We start from the raw sequence: 18,101 nt of genomic DNA, 5'->3' as shown, positions 1-18,101 counted from the left end.
GTGGCGACGAAAGCCGCATTGAACATTGGTAAGTAGCCGTCGAGATTCAAGAATCCAAACTAACTGAGCGTTAACCATGCGCTCCATCACCTTACAGACACAGCTTGTAAGAGAAATGGGGCGGTAACTAGAAGGAAGGTGTCTATCCTTCCCGGGTTTGGGTATAGGAACAACGACGGCGTCACGCCAACGCATGGGGACTTGACCTTCGGTCCAGACGCGATTGTAGGTACGAAGAAGGAAGCTTTTGCCTGCCGGAGAAAGGTGTGCCAGCATCTGAACGTGAATGGCATCTGGCCCCGGAGCAGAGGACTGGGACAGTGCAAGTGCACATTCGAGTTCCCGCTTAGTAAAGGGGCATTATAATTTTCCAGATTCAGCGAGTGGAAGGAAGGTTGTTAAGCCTCTTCTGCCTCTTTCCTGGGAAGGAAGGCAGGGTGGTAATGGGCGGAGCTTGAAACCTCCGCGAAAAAGCGGCCGAAGGCGTTGGAGATATCCACAGGATCAACAAGGACCTCATCACCTGAAGTCAGGCCAGGTACCAAGGAGTGGGCCTTAGTGCCAGATAGCCGGCGCAGGCCACCCCAGACGACGGAAGAGGGAGTAAAACTGTTAAAGGAGCTGGTGAAAGAGGCCCAACAAGTTTTTTGGTTTTTTGATGACTCTACGGCATTGCGCTCGGAGTCGTTTGTATCCAATACAATTCGCCAACGTAGGATGGCGTCGAAAGATGCGTAAAGCACGTCGTCGAGCACGGATAGCGTCTCTACAAGCCTCATTCCACCAGGGGACGGAAACGCGACGTGAAGAAGAGGTAGTACGAGGAATGGAACGTTCGGCAGCATTGATGATAACAGCCGTGAGGTATTCGACCTGACTGTCACAACTGAGAAAATCGTGGTCCGGAAAGGTCGCCAGGGAGGAGTAAAGTCCCCAGTCAGCTTTCAGTATGTTCCAGCGCGAAGGACGTGGGGATGGGGTGTGGTGCAGGAGACGAACGACACAGGGGAAGTGGTTGCTCGAATAGGTGTCAGAAAGGACATAACACTCAAACTGACGGGCAAGAGTGGTAGAACAGATTGAGAGGTCCAAGTGGGAGTAGGTATGAGTAGAGTCCGAGAGGAAAGTCGGGGTGCCAGTATTGAGGCAGACAAGATTGAGATGGTTGAAGACATCTGCCAAGAGGGAGCCTCTCTGACAGGATGCAGGAGAGCCCCAAAGGGGATGATGGGCATTGAAGTCGCCAAACAATAAAAACGGCGGAGGAAGCTGAACAATCAGGTGCATCATGTCAGCGGATGACGATGAAGTATAGACGGTACAAACAGAAAAAGTAAAGGCAGAAAGAGTAATACGGACAGCTATTGCTTGGAGTGGGGTGGTCAATGGGAGGGGATGGTAATATACATTGTCCCGAACGAGCAACATGACCCCACCATGAGCTGGAATACCGTCCACAGGGGGGAGGTCAGACCGCTCCGAGGTATAGTGGGTAAAAGCAATACGGTCAGTTGGACGCAACTTGGTTTCCTGGAGACCAAGGACGAGCGGACAGTGCAGGCGGAGGAGCAGTTGTAATTCCTCCCGATTAGATCGAATACCTCTTACGTTCCAATGTAACAAAGCCATCGCTAGTCAGAAAAGAGGGGGAACGAGACGGGGGAAGAGCTGGTCACCTTGACGGCCGCGGAGGGCCAGGTGTCGAGGGAACAACGCTACAACCGGCGGGAGGCGGATCCTGTTCCATCGAGTCATCGCCAGCGGCGGCCGCTGTCCCTGGTTGCGTAGGAGGGGCAGCATCATTTGCAGATGAGAGGCCAGCAGAGCGCCTGGCAGCAGAGAAACTGAGGACAGCCGGGAGCAGCGACTCACGGATGGAGCGTCAGACGAAATGCGCCGGGGTCGAGAGGGGGATAAAGATTTCTTCTTGGAGGCCTTCTTGGAAGGCCGATGAGGCACGGGGATGGTGGGCTGGACCCGAAGAAGGTCCTCATGTGCGAGGTTTGTTTTGGAACGCCGGACCTCGGAAGCCGGAGGCGGAGGCATAGACCCCGGATGGGGTGTGGAGGGGGGACAGGATAGGGGTGAGGATACTGTGGAAGGAGTGGACACGACTGAGGCAACCAAAGTTGTCAACATCACGGGATGGAGGCGGTCATACTTCTTCCTGGCCTCAGAATAAGAGAGACGATCCAAAGTTTTTAATTCTTGAACCTTCTTCTCCTTCTGATACGTGGGGCAGTCTAAAGATCTAGGCGAGTGGATGCCAGGACAATTGACGCACCGAGGTGGTGGGGTGCATGTATGTTCCTCGCGAAGAGGACGTCCGCAATCGCCACAAAGGAGCTCAGCCTCACACCGTGACGACATGTGCCCAAAGCACAAACACCGAAAGCAGCGCATAGAAGGCGGGACGTAAGGTCGCACGTCGCACCGGTAGCACATCACCTTTACCTCCGCTGGGAGTACGTCCCCCTCGAAGGCGAGGATAAAGGTTCCGGTGTCGATGCGACAGTCTTTGGGGTCGCGCTGAACTCGCCGGACGAAATGCACACCTCGGCGCTCCAGGTTGGCCCGGAGCTCCTTATCAGATTGCAGCAGGAGGTCCCAATGAAAAATAACCCCCTGCGTCCTATTCAGTGCCAGATGCGGGACAATGGACACTGGGATGTCCCCTAGGCGGTCGCACGCCTGGAGCGCCGCCGACTGTGTGGCAGAGGTGGTCTTGATAAGAACGGACCCCGAACGCATCTTGCTGAGAGCCTCGATTTCCCCAAAGATGCCCTCGATGTGCTGGACAAAGAACATAGGCTTGGAGGTGGCGAACGTCCCCCCATCGGTCCGAGAACAGACTAAATAGCGGGGCAAGTACTTCGCCCCAAGCCGGCGGGCCTGTCCTTCCTCCCAGGGAGTGGCCAAGGGGGAAAGGGCAGGAGAACCAGAACCAGAGACAGTACCTTTCTTTCTAAAAGACTCTGCTGCAGAGCGACCTGATACATGTTGACATTTCATCTGCGAAACGTCCGCCCCGATACCACCCACTCCGACCAGGGGCTCTCCCCACGGGCGCCACCCAGCCTCAGCAAGGGCCACCTGGCAGGATGACCGTTGCCGGGAGTCCCGATGCCCCAAGGAGACGGGCATCTACTCCTTGGCCGACGTGGGGAGGGTGCAACTCAGGTATCGGCAGTACGATCCCTGTGTTGTCAGAGGGCTACAACCTAGAGGGTACATGACGACCCCACCACAACGGGCTGGCTACCGTGCTGGATTTCGGGTGCCATGGAAAGTCCATCATGATCGTAGGTGGAGATGGGGACGCACTATGGGCGTAACTTGTGCAACCCATCAGTCGTTTAGGCCCAATTTGAGGAATAATGGGTGTGGTTACAACGCCGTTACAATGCTGAGTGCCAAGGTCTTAGTGCACTGAGGACCAGTGATACACCACGTAAGGCGTCCTTCCCCAAAAGGCTCGTACTTCTGTAGAATTTTGAAAAAAGGAGGTCAAACCCCAAGGGGGACCATCACATGGAAGGCCGAAATGGTTGAAACTCCTTTTAGTCGCCGTACGATTTCCGGTTCAGTACAGAAATTTTCTGTTATAATTTCAAGGAGAAAGTTGCTTTTAGAAATGTCATTTATCGTAATAAATTTGAATTAACAAGCATGAAGGCTGTGTAATCTCTTAAGGTGTTTCCTAGTATTTGCATTATGATTGTATTAATTTCCATCTGGACTTATAGCCATACGGAGCAGTCATCCATTGTGGCCTCTGGCAGTAACCATTTTGTGTAGTCAAAACACTGTACCAGAATGAGTTATGTGCGTTGCATACAAACCAGGCAAAACAATTCCGGTCGTTTGGGTACTTTTGAGCGTGATAGCACACACTCACTCTGAAGCCGATAATAGTGTTCACTAATCCTTGCTCGCTCACTTGCTCGCTCGTGCGTGAGCGCACACACACACACACACACGCACACACACACGCACACACACACACACACACACACACACACACACACTCCTCACAACATTATTGTTGCTTCCGGATGTCTGCTCGCTTCTGCAAAACCTGTAGTCTGCCACAGTAAATGAATGTTTTATGTTTTTTCCATCAGCATTAGAAATCATCCTGTGAACAAACATGGGCTCGCTGAAGACACTCCCTACCTCATGCCACTGATCTCCATACTGAGAAATGCTCCGTGTCACTTATATCTGGCAGCCTCACTAGAATCACCCAGCAGAGAATACGTACATTCTAATACTGCAAACTACGTGTCACATGTGCTAAGAACTAAAATGTGTCCACTTCTCTGCCAATGTAGAACAAATACAAAGTATTTATTTCATTCCAGCAGAGCTTTTACAGCTGATCAACTTAACATTCATGCCCCAAATACTCTGAGACATTCTCTACAAATATTACACACGAAGATGATAATGCAACTGTTCCAGCTGAAAATTAATCCCTCCAAAGAAATCAAAAATTAATGAAAAAACACTTCCCCTTCTTTTTTCCTGTCAACTGATGATACAGAAAATGTAAATCATAAACAACTCAAGTTTTAACAGCTGGGATCTGATTTTGAAACCCACTGGGATCTGCTAGCTGTGGCCATAGTGGAGGTGGTGAACCTCCACCTGGCTCTGGTGTGTCCATACAGTTTCACAGCGAACACTAGCAATGGCAAGACTTTGTTCAAAATCACAGACTGCACTATCATCCGAAGGTCAGATTAGAGTGTCCCAGGACTCAATCACTCCTTCACATGAGGCATCAGACTGGCGTGGACCAACCAACATGCTTCAAGTACTAGCATTTGTATGTGCATTTATTTTTATAGCTGTTACAATGCTAAAAGACAGTCAAATGTTAAGGATCAATGGCATTTCAAGAGTAAAAAACATCATGATTACCACATCAAGCTTCTGACAAAACTCCTTATTTAACAATCAGTTTTCAAATATTTACAAGATGGGGGGCAAGACATTTCAAGAAATTTGGCTTACCACATACAATGATCACTAAAGTACATTTTCCAGAAAGTGATCTTTACCAGATGGTTCTCCCCACACCAATATTGTGGAAGAGCCTCCTTGCCCTATTGAAACACGTTTTGCATAGTGTAGTTACTGCAAGTCTTCACCCTGTATTCTGCGACATTCGGATGGCTGCTTCTGTGCCTGAGTGTTTTTGGCTTTTAAGGAGGGAGGCGGAGGTATAGTCGGTGAAAGAGATTCCAGCTGGAGTACATCACAACCAGACAGACATTGCAAAATCAGATATTGAATTGTAAAGTGTACCCAGGAACAGATGGAGAGCCAGATCAAAAGTAGTTATGATGATGAGTGAAGTGAAGCTTAAGAGAATTGTCATGAGGAATAAATGTGTAAATAGATGGGATACAGAAGTACTGATGAATAGAATGGGAATTTTAACTTCTTTGATTCTGTAGATAATGCGATAACGAATGCCACAGTTGGAAGTTCAGCTAAACAGCTGTTTGTGTCTGTGAAAATGCCAATAGCCAAAGTTTGACAAAAAAATGTAGGTAGAAGGAAAGGAACTCTGAAGAAACCTTGGCAAACTGAAAAATACACTGAAATTGTTAGATGAAAAGAAAAAATACAACAATATTCAGGGAAAGATAGGAACGCAGCATTACAGGTCACTAAGGAATGAAATCAAACTGAAGTTTGAGGGAAGTAAAAGTAGAATGACTGCCAGAAGAATTAGAAGAAACTGGAACAAATTATAGAAAGGACTAATTCAGTACAAAGAAAAGTCTTAACAGTTTTTGGTGAAATTAAGTGCAAAGGTATCAACAAGAGTTCAAAAGAAATTCTACTGGTAAATGTGGAGGAGAGTGTAAATGGCAGATAGAAGTACATTAAAGACCTGTACAAGTTGGAGGAACTATCACAATGTGTTATAGAAGTAGAAATGGAAGTCAAATTGGGAAACTTAGGGACTATTAGACTGAGAATTTATCAAATCTTCCACACAAACAAGGCAGAATGGTTTGACAACATTCCTTCAGAACTTACATGATTGTTGGGGAAGGTGGCAACCTAATGGCTATTCAAATTGGGCTGTACAGTCCATGAGACAGGAGTCATAACAGACTGCTAGAAAAATATCATCTACACACTACAGAAGTGAGTAAGAGCTGATAAGTGCAATAAATTTTGCACAATGAGCTGAACAGCTCATGAATCCACATTATTGACAATAATAATAATAATAATAATAATAATAATAATAAAATGCAGCGGAATGGAAGACAAAACTAAGTGTCTGATAGAGGACACCAAGTTTAGATTTAGCTCCAGGGAGGCCGATCTGACCTGACGTGATAATGGAAGTAATATGTAAGAAAATTAAAAAAGATATCCTTATTGTATTTGTCAATCTTTAAATGGCATTTGACAATATGACACAGTGACAACATACGAAATTTTAAAAATAGGTGTAAGGCATATGGAACAGCAGGTAACATATAATATATACAATAATTAACAAAATGTTCAGACTGAACCCTGATGAATCATTGGTGAAACTGAAGAAACTTCCCGAAATGTAATTAAAATTGAAGGTGAAAAGGATTTCATTGATAAAATTCACTGGTGACATTGGTTTGTATACTGAAAGTGAGAAAGAATTACCATAGTTGCTGCATGTAATCAGTCAAATGAGCATCAAATTACGATTTATGAACAGAAGAAAGAGGAAAGTATTGGAGAGTAGCAGAAACAACATTGGTGACAAATTTACCATCAAAAGTAAGGACCACAAAGTAGACAAATTGTACAGATTCTGCAACCCGTAAAGCCAATTTACACGGAGGGACAAAGCAAGGTTGTGATGTAGCACAGGAAAAAAAAAGACATTCCTCACAAAACAAGGCTTCATTTGGGTAAGAAATATCTGAATGTATGATAGGAGCACAGTACTGTATGAAAATGGATCATGTACTACGGGAAAAACAGGAAGAGTATCAGAGCATTCTAAAAGGGGTGGTATAGAAGGATGTTGAAATTAGGTAAAGTTGGAGAGAGAGGAACTGTGAGAGATCTCTGCAGAATAGTTGACAACAGCAATATATGGAAAACTGTGGCAAGAAGAAGGGCACCATAATAGGGTATATGTGAAGGCAACAGGAAATAATTGCCATGGTAATAGAGAAAGCTGTAGAGGGTTGAAAGTGTAGGGCAAGACAGGGATAGGAATACATATCATAAATAACTGAGGACTTTGGGTGCTCATGGTACTCAATCTGTTGTTCACACAGACCCATCATCTACAGAAGGTGAAGTTTCTGATCTTTGATTACTGGGGCTGGCTGTCACACCTAAGTATCGTGGTGCAACCTAGGTGGTCCACACCGTGGTGAGCTACCGACATTTGCTTCTGTTTTGATTCTTGATGATTGTATTTATTGTTACTAGCAGAAATTTTTTGGTCAACTGTAGGTTTCTTTCTCCTCTGTGATTCCTAATAACCACCCCCAAATGGTCTCATGAACATGTGTTTATCTGTCCCCTTACCAAACCATTCCAACACCCCACGACTGTTAGATGTTCATCTCTTTACATGGAGGGTTACAAATTCAGTCGAGTCATTCTCTCTCCCTGTCACTAGATTTCCTCCATATGATGTCACTTACATGCCATAATTATTGTTGTCATTGGTTTGCTGATTCTGAGAATAAGTCACTATTTTCCCCACCAACCGATTCTTAAGTAATCTCTCATTATACAACTTCCTCATCCTCTAGATACTGCCCCATTGTTCTTCTGACAATATGCTCTGATTTTCTTTCCACTTCACTTTAGTTACCCTCATTAAATCTAGGCTGAGCCTTTACATTTCCTTTTTCAGTTTTTCCATCTCCTTTACAACATAATCGTAGTTTGTGTACATGCAGCACATGTATAGTGAGAGAACTTACCGCATCTGAGAGACAGTGGCTTCGTCAGGTGGAGGATATGTGGGCAGCACAACTGTGGCACGAGTCTGACAAGGTGCACCAGCAGTAGCAGTGGTGATGGCGGGCCTCAGCGATGTAGCAGCTGGTGCACTGTGCACACACAGAGAGGGGAATAGTGTCAGCAAGAGTGACCATGGGGGGACCTGGGGGTGGCTCACTGCATCCAGCATTGCTGAGTGACTGTCCAAACACAAACAACACGTGAAACGAACAGTGACAATGAGAGTAGCAGTCCTGCTAATACAAATGACTTACCAGTGAGCTAATTGTATTCAGTTGAACCACCCGAGTTTCCTCTCAGCAAGTGCACTTGTAAACTCAAATTTATTGCATTAAATGACATTTCTAAAACCAAGTTTCAATATGAAATTATGAGACTAAAACTTTACTAGACTGGCATCCAGGACTCCAATCTAACAACTAGTGTCTCTATTAACTACATACTAAAGATCTTAAATATCATTTCAAAAATGTGTAAACAAGTGTGCTTGTGTTTTCATGTTGAAATGATGGTAAAGTATGGTGTTGGATGAGGATTCGATCCCAGAAAATATTAGGCTTGTTAATTATGCACAATAATGTGTTAGGTACCCAAATATTTCACCAGCAGTGAGATGAAAAACTGAAATGATGAGACAGTAGTTTGTTACCTCACTTTGAGTTGAACCCAGCACCTATAATTGATTTCTAGCCACAAATAAATGTTAAATATTGGCGTACTTCACATGTAGTGAAATGTGCACATGTTGTGACTGGAAATAATGCAATGAAAAGTTCTGTGCTGAGTGGGAGTCAAACCCTGCACATAACATCATTATTGACTGCACACAAAGAGAAGTTGACTATCGAATTCTTTTTCACCAGTTGCTAGGAGTGGCATGTTTGAAACTGAAATGATGCCTTGAAAAGTTTTGTATGTGGAAGTCTAAACCAACACCAACTGCCATTGTTGACAAGATACACCAAATAAAAAAATCATAATTATTCTTCTTTTTTGATTTTATGTGCACATTACAGCTTGACATGACATGAAAATTATTGCATCCGACCACTATTTCAACAGATGCCAACGGCTCAGGACACGCCTCTGAGAAGCATTTCTTAGCAAAAAACATCATTCCAGCAGGTACGTAATGTTACATTCTGAGCACACACATTGGCCTTTGCTTGGATGTTTTTTTGTCAGGGACAAACATTTTCTTTCTATGAAATTATGACCCAGTGGTTCAAACCTCCACCTCACCATCCTGATTTCTTTTCCATCACTTCCTTAAATCATTTAACACAAATTCTGAGACATTTCCTTTGACAGGGCACTACTGATTTCCTTCCCCACACTTGGCAATATGTAGCTTCTGCTTGTCTCTAAAGGTCTTGCAGTCAATGGCACATTTGACCCTAAATTACTTCTTTCTTCCTTCCTCAACACAGTCCACAGCCCATCAAATGCAAATGTCTCACAAAGGCTTAAACTATCAGACTGCATCACATTTGCCAGTAACTGATTGGACCATACTGGTGTGCCCATCACAACAACTTAATATGAGTAAACTATTTTCTGACATGATTTCTTCAATGCACTCACCACGGACATTTCATGCACCACTTTCTGATGCTTACACAATAATCCTCACTACTTTCAAATGTACAACATCCGGTAAGTCACTGAAAGAACAATTTAGAATCTCAAATAAAAACTGACAAATGATAAATCTGAATTATCTTATGTATGAACCTACTTGTTTAAATTAATTTTGCTCTGCTAGGTTATAAACATCAATGTATATGCTACATGAGAAAAAAATTATGCATTTTCTAAAGCAATTGCATGGTACTTTTATTAGGACTCCTTTCACACTACTGGCTTCGGTAAATTTTTCCACATGGAATTTATCCAAAGTGATCATCTATGCTACTAAAGTTACATTTGCTTAAGGCTACCCTGGTCTTTGCCACGATCAATGGTGTAAATAGTAACAGAAGAAATAATAATAATGAATGACCTCTTCAAGAAACTACACTGAAGCACCAAATAAACTGGTATAATAGTGATATATAAATACAGAGATATGTAACCAGGCAGAATGTGGCAACACCTACATATAACAAGTATCTGGTGCAGTTGTTAGATCAGATACTGCTGCAACAATGGCAGGTTATCAAGATTTAATAGAGTTTGAAAATGGTGTTACAGCCAGCACACAAGTGATGAGAGACAGCATCTTCGAGATAACGATGAAGTGGGGGTTTTCCTGTATGACCCTTTTGTGAATGTACCATGAATATCAGGAATCTGATAAAACTTCACATCTCTGACATCACTGCAGCCAGAAACAGATCCTGCAAGAATGGGACCAACAACGACTGAAGAGAGTTGTTCAGTGTGATTAGAGTGCAATCCTTCCACAAATTGCTGCAGATTTCAATGCTGGGCTATCAAGTGTCAGCGTGTGAAGAGCTTCAACAAAACATCATCGATAGGGGCTTCTGCACGACAAAAAGCTTTACACCTCGCCTGGGCCCATAAACAACAAAACGTGATATAATTGCATAGGCTTTCACAGCCAGAGTCAGTTGACATAAAAGTTTTCTGGGTATGGTACCACATAATGTATGAAACTACTGCTGCTGGACAAAAACAAACATTTTGGCCATGGTTGCAGCAGTCTTCTTCTGGGTCTACTGGTAGAAGAAGGCCACTGCAACCGTGGCCGAAACGTTGGTTTGTGTCCAGCAGCAGTAGTTTTATATATTATGACGTGGTACCAGACCCAGAAAACTTCTATGTTGAATGACATTGGACTGTTGATGACTGGAAATACGTTGCCTGGTTGTAAGAGTCGTTTCAAAGTGTATTGAGTGGATGAACGTGTACAGGTATGGAGACAACCTCATGAATTCATGGACCCTGTATGTCAGCAGGGGATTGTTCAAGCTGGTGGAGGCTCTGTAATGATTTAGGACACATGCAGTTGGAGTTATATGGAATTCCTGATACATCTAGATATGACTGACAGGTAACATGTACCCTATGTGATCACCTGCATCCATTCATGTCCATTTTGCATTCCGATGGGCTTGGGCAATTCCAGCAGGATTACGTGACAACCCACATGTACAGAATTGCTACAGTGGCGCTCCAGAACAGTTCTGAGTTTAACCACTTTGACTGGCCACAAAACTCCCCAGACATTAACCTTATTGGGCATATCTGGAATGCCTTGCCACATGCTGTTCAGAAGAGATCTCCACCCCCTCGTACTCTTACAGATTTATTGACAGCCCTGCAGGAATCATGGTGTCACTGCCCTCCACCACCACTACAGACATTACTCAAGTCCATGCCACACTGTATTGCAACACTTCTGAATGCTTGCAAGGTCACTACATGATATTAGGCAGGTGTACCACTTTGTCTCTTTAGTGTATTATGTTGGATACATAAAGCCTCTTTGCAACTTAATAACATTTGATGGTAAAAAATAAATTCCTCTTTAAACTACAATAAAAGAACACTTCAAGAACAATAATGGACCCATTCTCAGAATAGAGTAGTGACTACCAATGACTGACGTCCTTATAAATCAAATGCATCTCTTCTTTTAGTAAATTAACAAATCTCTAGCACAAAAATAAAGAACTAGAAAATAATTAACTCCTCTGGACAATGACACACTATCTCAATTACAAATGTACATGAAACCATAGGTGAAAAGCAATTACCATTTTTAACATTTCTGCACGCATTGTCAAAAATAACGATTGGCACAGGTTTTTACTCTCACGCACAGAACCTTTTATCATAATCAATTCCACTTCTAGCTATCGGTGAAAGAGCATTTGATAGTCAACATCTATTCGTATGTAGTAAATAGCAATTGTATGTACATAGTTAAAGAGTCCTAGTCAGCACAGAACTTTTCATTGCATAATTCCTAGATGAGACACTAACATATCTCACTAGTGTTGAAATAAACTGACATTCTATAGCTGTTCATGGCCTGAAAATTATGGTCTATAGTGGGTTTCAAACATGGTAGGGCGAAATTTTGTTGTCAAGTTATTTCAGTTTGATTATCCCTCTAGTGGTGAAATGTTTCGTTATGTAACATTTTATTGAGCTTCACTAACAACCCTATTAGGTGCTGGAGTTGAATCCCTGCCCAAAACAAAACTTTACGCCACATCACATTAAGTTTAAACATGCACACACATTGTTACTTGTGGTTAAAATGATAGTTAAGATATCTTGTGGTTAGTTAGCAGAAACAGTAATGGCAGGATTGGAGTCCTCGGTCCCAGCCCAACACAACAGTAAGTAATTTAAATTTGAATCTTGCTTTTCGAAATATCATTGTAATAAATTTGAGTTCTCAAGCATTGAGCACTGTTATCTCCAGTAATGAGATTTTACAATATTGTCGTATTGGTTTTTACCTTGACTGATAGCCATAGAGAACAGTTCTCTCTGTTGGTTTCTTGTAGTAATAACTTTGTATATGTGACAACTGTACTGGAAATAGCAGACGAATTTCAAGACAGTTACACTATGTGGTTGCATACAAACCAGACCGAATACAATTTAAGTAATTTGGCTACTTTTGAGCATGTCAGTTCACAGATTCAACAAATGCCTTTGAATTGGACAGGCACTCATCTGGCTGTAAAAAAAAAGAAAAAAGTATTAACGTGACACTATGATCAGATGGTGTTCAAAGCATGTATTAAAGACTGGGCTTTGAAAGCTACAGATAATGGAAAGGTCGACAGCGAGTTTTGAACTGAGCTGGAGAAGTCATTCAGAGCAGTGAACAGGGGAGCAAGATGAAAATCATGATTTAATGACAGAAAGAGGCGATGGTACTGCAGAATTTATTTGGTAGGAAAAATCACATATAAATCAAAATTTCATACAATAACTATAGTTGACATAAATTTAAGAATTTTTCAAATGAGCATTCTCATTTTGTAAGCATCCATGGGACCATGAAGTGGGTGGTTAAAGTAAGCTGTGATATCTTCCTGTCTGGAGAAGACACAGTCTTGACTGACTGACTGACTGACTGACTGACTGACTATTGTAAATTCCATAAGAAATCGATGTTAAGAAAGTCTGGCATGGACACAAGGTGAGGAAAATTAATCATGGAGTCACAAGAAGCCCTCTCCAGAAAATGCAAAAGAACAGTGTCAGCCAATGCAGTAAAACAATATGCTGCTTACATGCAATATATCTTATTGTAATTATTAAAATTCTAGGCATCTGTGGCATATAAAATGTGTGATGTTAAGTGTCATTATGAGGAAGAGAGAGGGAGAAGGGGGGAGTCTGACAACTGAACACCCTGGCAGCTCCAGAACCAAACAGTGTGTACGTACCTGCAGCAACTACTACCCAGTGGTCTAAAGTATGAGACAGTGAAGAAGGTGAAGGTCAGGAATTGCAACAAGAATCTTATGTATGTCACTAAGAAAATTTGTGAAATGTACACAGAGATTGCAATTACTAAATTTTTTTTTTCAAATGTAAGAACTAGTGTTTTTTCCCACAGCAATGGAGTAATACAGAGAATAATTTAGGTGTGATGTGCTTTTCTCTCCTTTTTTTTCCAGGAACATACATAGCAACTGTAATAAGTTCGTTGATTCAGAGTTAAATTTTCTTGTTACTCTTTACTGAATAAAAGAGAAACACACTGAATGATTTCCAATACACGCTATGAGTTCATCACAATTGCTTGAAGGAATGCAAGGAGTGTCATCTCATGCACAAGGTTTCCATTATGACAAGTAGCTCATAATGTACTGCATAAATATTAAAAATCTAGCTGAAAAATAAAGACAATTTATCAGTGTCAATGGCTACTAGACTTTTAGGTGCATACATAACTAATGTGGTGCAGAAAAAATGTTCGTATTACCAGAGATGGAACAGCAACAGCAATAAATGGGATAGATGTCATAAGGAGTGCCACAGTAGAATGAAATTCTGAGGTATTCACTGAGTGAACAGCACAGATCATAGTGCAATTGAGATAGGCAGCTGGAGGTTTGATGCCCATTCATTGAGGACACAGCTAAGCATGTTATTCTGTGTGTCACATAGGGGAATGTGTGAGCTTTATGTAATTGCTGAAAAGAGTGGAACAAAATTAGATGGGAAGTTTCAGAATTTTGTGGAACAGCCAAGTTTGTGGTCCCATGAGGTGGTCTCATGCTGCGTGAGGTGTGAGCAGCCACATATTTGAGTACAGGTGCTTACTTTATCTGGTTTCTGCCCATCTTCCATACAAGCCCTGACAGAGAAACATGTTATTCTTTCGTATAATGTGCCTTTAATGTAATCCATAATCTTCCATGTACTGTTTGGATTTGGAGAGAACAAAGAATTATTTTGAGAAAGTTACAGGCACATGGCATGCACGTAGGAAAAAGTGAACGACAACTATGCCACAGACAAGGCTGTAGTACTGAGGTGTGAATAGTGATTACTGTGCTGGGCAAGACAACTCTGTGTCCACTGCAGACTGGTTCATACTGTATTCACACAGTGAGTGAACTTTTTATTCACTTTATGCCAAAACCTAAAAACAACTTTTGTACGCACGTAGTTTAAGAAAGTTAATGTCTACAAATTGGCTCTTTCATGATTTTTGTTAGCTATTTATCTGGTAATGGACTGGGTTCAGATTAGAGATTCAGTGAGCCTGTTACAAGGAGGATATGATAGCATCATGAGCTATCAGGAAATGATAGTCTATGATAGTGTATTTTACAGTAGAGACACATCTAAGGAAACTCAGTAGCAAAAATTGTGGGCTTGGAAATACACTCACATGTAGAAATGAGAAAGAAGTGAGGTCTCTCATGCTTACCTGGTTTGTGGTGGTGGATCATTAAGCAATTGACTGACTTGAACCAAGTCTTTAGGCTGATTGAGCATTGCATCTGCCCAGCCTCGAGTGGCCATCACCTCGAACGGACAGGTCTTAATGAACGCCAGTGCAGCGTGCTTGAGGTCACTGCAGGAGTGGCGGACTGCGAGGACGGCTGCGGCCGCCGCGGTCTCGACAGTCAGCTGAGCGGCCACCTGCCGCTCGCACTCTGCCTTCAGCCTCGACACGCCGTACTTGTCTGCTGCAGCCAGCAGCTGCTGGGCCGTGCCGGGCAGCTGGGGGGCCTGCAGGGTGTACAGGTACGAGACCAGCTCGCGCAGCACTGGCCCCCCCACGTCCTCAATGTTCACCTCACCACTGCTGGCCTCCAGCGTGTCATGCCTGAACATTGCGGCGAACACGGGGCTCCTGTCCGCCAGGACTGCCCTGTGCACCACCAGCCGCGTGTCTCCCGCCACCAAGATCACCATGGCGCAGTCCCCGGCGTCGAGAAAGGCACCGATGCCCACAGCCGTTGTCTCCTTAGTGCCCTTAACTGCTTCCATTGTGGACGATTCTGAAACACGACATCAGTGTGTAGCCCACTGTCTTTACAGTCACCCTCAGAAGTTCTATGAGCTACAAGCAGATCCATCTCCAGCAACGGTTGATAAATGTGACTCATCACCAATCAGTTCCAATACCATACTATCCTTGCTGTGTCAAACTGATGCCATTAGTGAATAGTTGCAGATATTTAATAATACCATTTTAAAGAGCTACCTTTTTATTTCTGCACATTTCGTTTGCACAACAAGCCTCAGAAGAGATGAAGATTTGATTTCGATAATGTCTTTCTACACTGCAATCATACTTGACCTGGAAATCTTTTGAAATGCACATTTGCCATAATACTAACAAGGTCATTAGGATCTATAGCAGTACTTTATCCGAAGAGTTGTTCTACTTACTTCTCCAGTTATTTAGAAAAACAATAATATTTTCTGACTGGAATTTCTATTATTCTACTCCTAACCAGTGGCCATACTTGTAGCCATGCAGAAGTTGCTTCACACAAGGGATCAGACATCTACTAAGCCTGGGTCATATTTATGGGAAACATTACCTATTCAGCCTTTAACTAATTCTCAAATAGCCCGACATGGCAACATAAAGGAACCACGCACAGCACAATACGTCACAGCCAGTCACAGAGAATATCCTCTCTGTTCAACTAGCATATACAGGTTGTTACAGCATCGAGCACATCAGTACGTAGCATCGACAGGTTAGTGTTCATCACGAACGTGGTTTTGCAGTCAGTGCAATGTTTACCAATGCGGAGTTTGCAGATGCCCATTTGATGTATGGATTAGCAAGGGGTAATAGCCGTGGCGCGGTACGTTTGTATCGAGACAGATTTCCAGAACAAAGGTGTCCCGACAGGAAGACGTTCCAAGCAACTGGTCGGCGGAGCACGGAACATTCCAGCCTATGACTCGTGACTGGGGAAGACCTAGAACGATGAGGACACCTGCAATGGACGAGGCAATTCTTCGTGCAGTTGACGATAACCCTAATGTCTGCGTCAGAGAAGTCGCTGCTGTACAAGGTAACGTTGACCACGTCACTGTATGGAGAGTGCTACGGGAGAACACAGTTGTTTTCATACCGTGTACAGCGTGTGCAGGCACTATCAGCAGCTGATTGGCCTCCACGGGTACACTTCTGCGAATGGTTTATCCAACAATGTGTCAATCCTCATTTCAGTGCAAATGTTCTCTTTACGGATGAGGCTTCATTCCAATGTGATCAAGTTGTAAATTTTCACAATCAACATGTGTGAGCTGACGAGAATCCGCACACAATTGTGCAATCACGTCATCAACACAGATTTTCTGTGAACGTTTGGGCAGGCATTGCTGGTGATGTCACGATTGGGCCCCACGTTCTTCCACCTACGCTCAATGGAGCACGTTATCATGATTTCATGCCGGATACTCTACCTGTGCTGCTAGAACATGTGCCTTTACAAGTACGACACAACATGTGGTTCGTGCACGATGGAGCTCCTGCCATTTCAGTCCAAGTGTTCGTACGCTTCTCAACAACAGATTTGGTGACCGATGGATTCGTAGAGGCGGACCAATTCCGTGGCCTCCACGCTCTCCTGATCTCAACCCTCTTGATTCATTTACGGGTGCATTTGAAAGCTCTTGTCTACGCAACCCCGGTACCAAATGTAGAGACTCTTCGTGCTCGTATTGTGGATGGCTGTGATACAATACGCCATTCTCCAGGACTGCATCAGCACATCAGGGATTCCATGTGACGGAAGGTGGATGCACGTATCCTCGCTAACGGAGGACATTTTGAACATTTCCTGTAACAAAGTGTTTGAAGTCACGCTGGTACGTTCTGTTGCTGTGTGTTTCTATTCCATGATTAATGTGATTTGAAGAGAAGTAATAAAATGAGCTCCAACATGGAAAGTAAGCGTTTCCGGACACATGTCCACATAACATATTTTCTTTCTTTGTGTGTGAGGAATGTTTCCTGAAAGTTTGGCCATACCTTTTTATAACACCCTGTATACTATTGTTTTGTAAGTGATGTCACGGCACAACAGCATTGGTACTCTTAATGGTACATAGAGCTCGCTGATGTAATTTCTCAGGTTATCTAATTCTCAGTCCTCCTAAATACTGAGTGTGTAGAAGGCCTGTATTAGATGCCCAGATTGGTACTTGGAAGGAGACAGCAAATCACAATTCATTTACTGAATTTACTGTTCTTCATAAGCAACAGTTGTTGGTGAATCCATTTTAAAACATATTCACAACAGCTCTGAATAAGTTGGGAATTGCCAAAGCCCCAAGTAGAGACCATATGTCTGCAGAACATCTTGATGAGGGAGCAATCAAAATGAAAATCTGGCTACAAGCTATTGTGTGTTACATAAAGAAACAAGAAAGACTATGCACAGATCTTGAGAAAAATCTTAATTTCCATCCCTACAGAAACAATGACTTTAAAAGGGAAAAAAGTACTGGACAATTAAGCTATTTGTCTATCCACCAGAAACAGTAACTTCATTTCCTCAAAACAGTGAAGCCACATTCTCAAAAACTTACTTTGGCTTAAAAACGACAAAACGAGAAATTTTCAGGATTGGCAGTGTTTACGTATACCACACACATGACTGTGCTATCGTGCCAAACGAGTT

The 18,101-nt window shown here is 43.1% G+C and overlaps 1 protein-coding gene across 1 annotated transcript in view; it reads right to left on the bottom strand.

Annotated features, from left to right (window-relative positions):
* The window catches only part of LOC124720170 (ankyrin-3-like), a 54,435-nt gene that overhangs the window by 8,937 nt on the left and 27,397 nt on the right, over positions 1-18,101 (bottom strand). The window contains exons 3-4 of the mRNA XM_047245493.1: positions 14,876-15,452; positions 7,962-8,090 (exon numbers count right to left, since the gene is read on the bottom strand). Coding sequence (XP_047101449.1) covers positions 7,962-8,090; positions 14,876-15,441 — 695 coding nt within the window. The 5' untranslated portion in view covers positions 15,442-15,452. The remainder of the gene's footprint in view (positions 1-7,961; positions 8,091-14,875; positions 15,453-18,101) is intronic.

The sequence above is a fragment of the Schistocerca piceifrons genome, chromosome 11 (assembly GCF_021461385.2).
Source record: "Schistocerca piceifrons isolate TAMUIC-IGC-003096 chromosome 11, iqSchPice1.1, whole genome shotgun sequence".
NCBI lineage: Eukaryota > Metazoa > Arthropoda > Insecta > Orthoptera > Acrididae > Schistocerca > Schistocerca piceifrons.
Note: the sequence above shows the minus strand (reverse complement) of the source record. Positions and strands in the feature narration are given on the sequence as shown.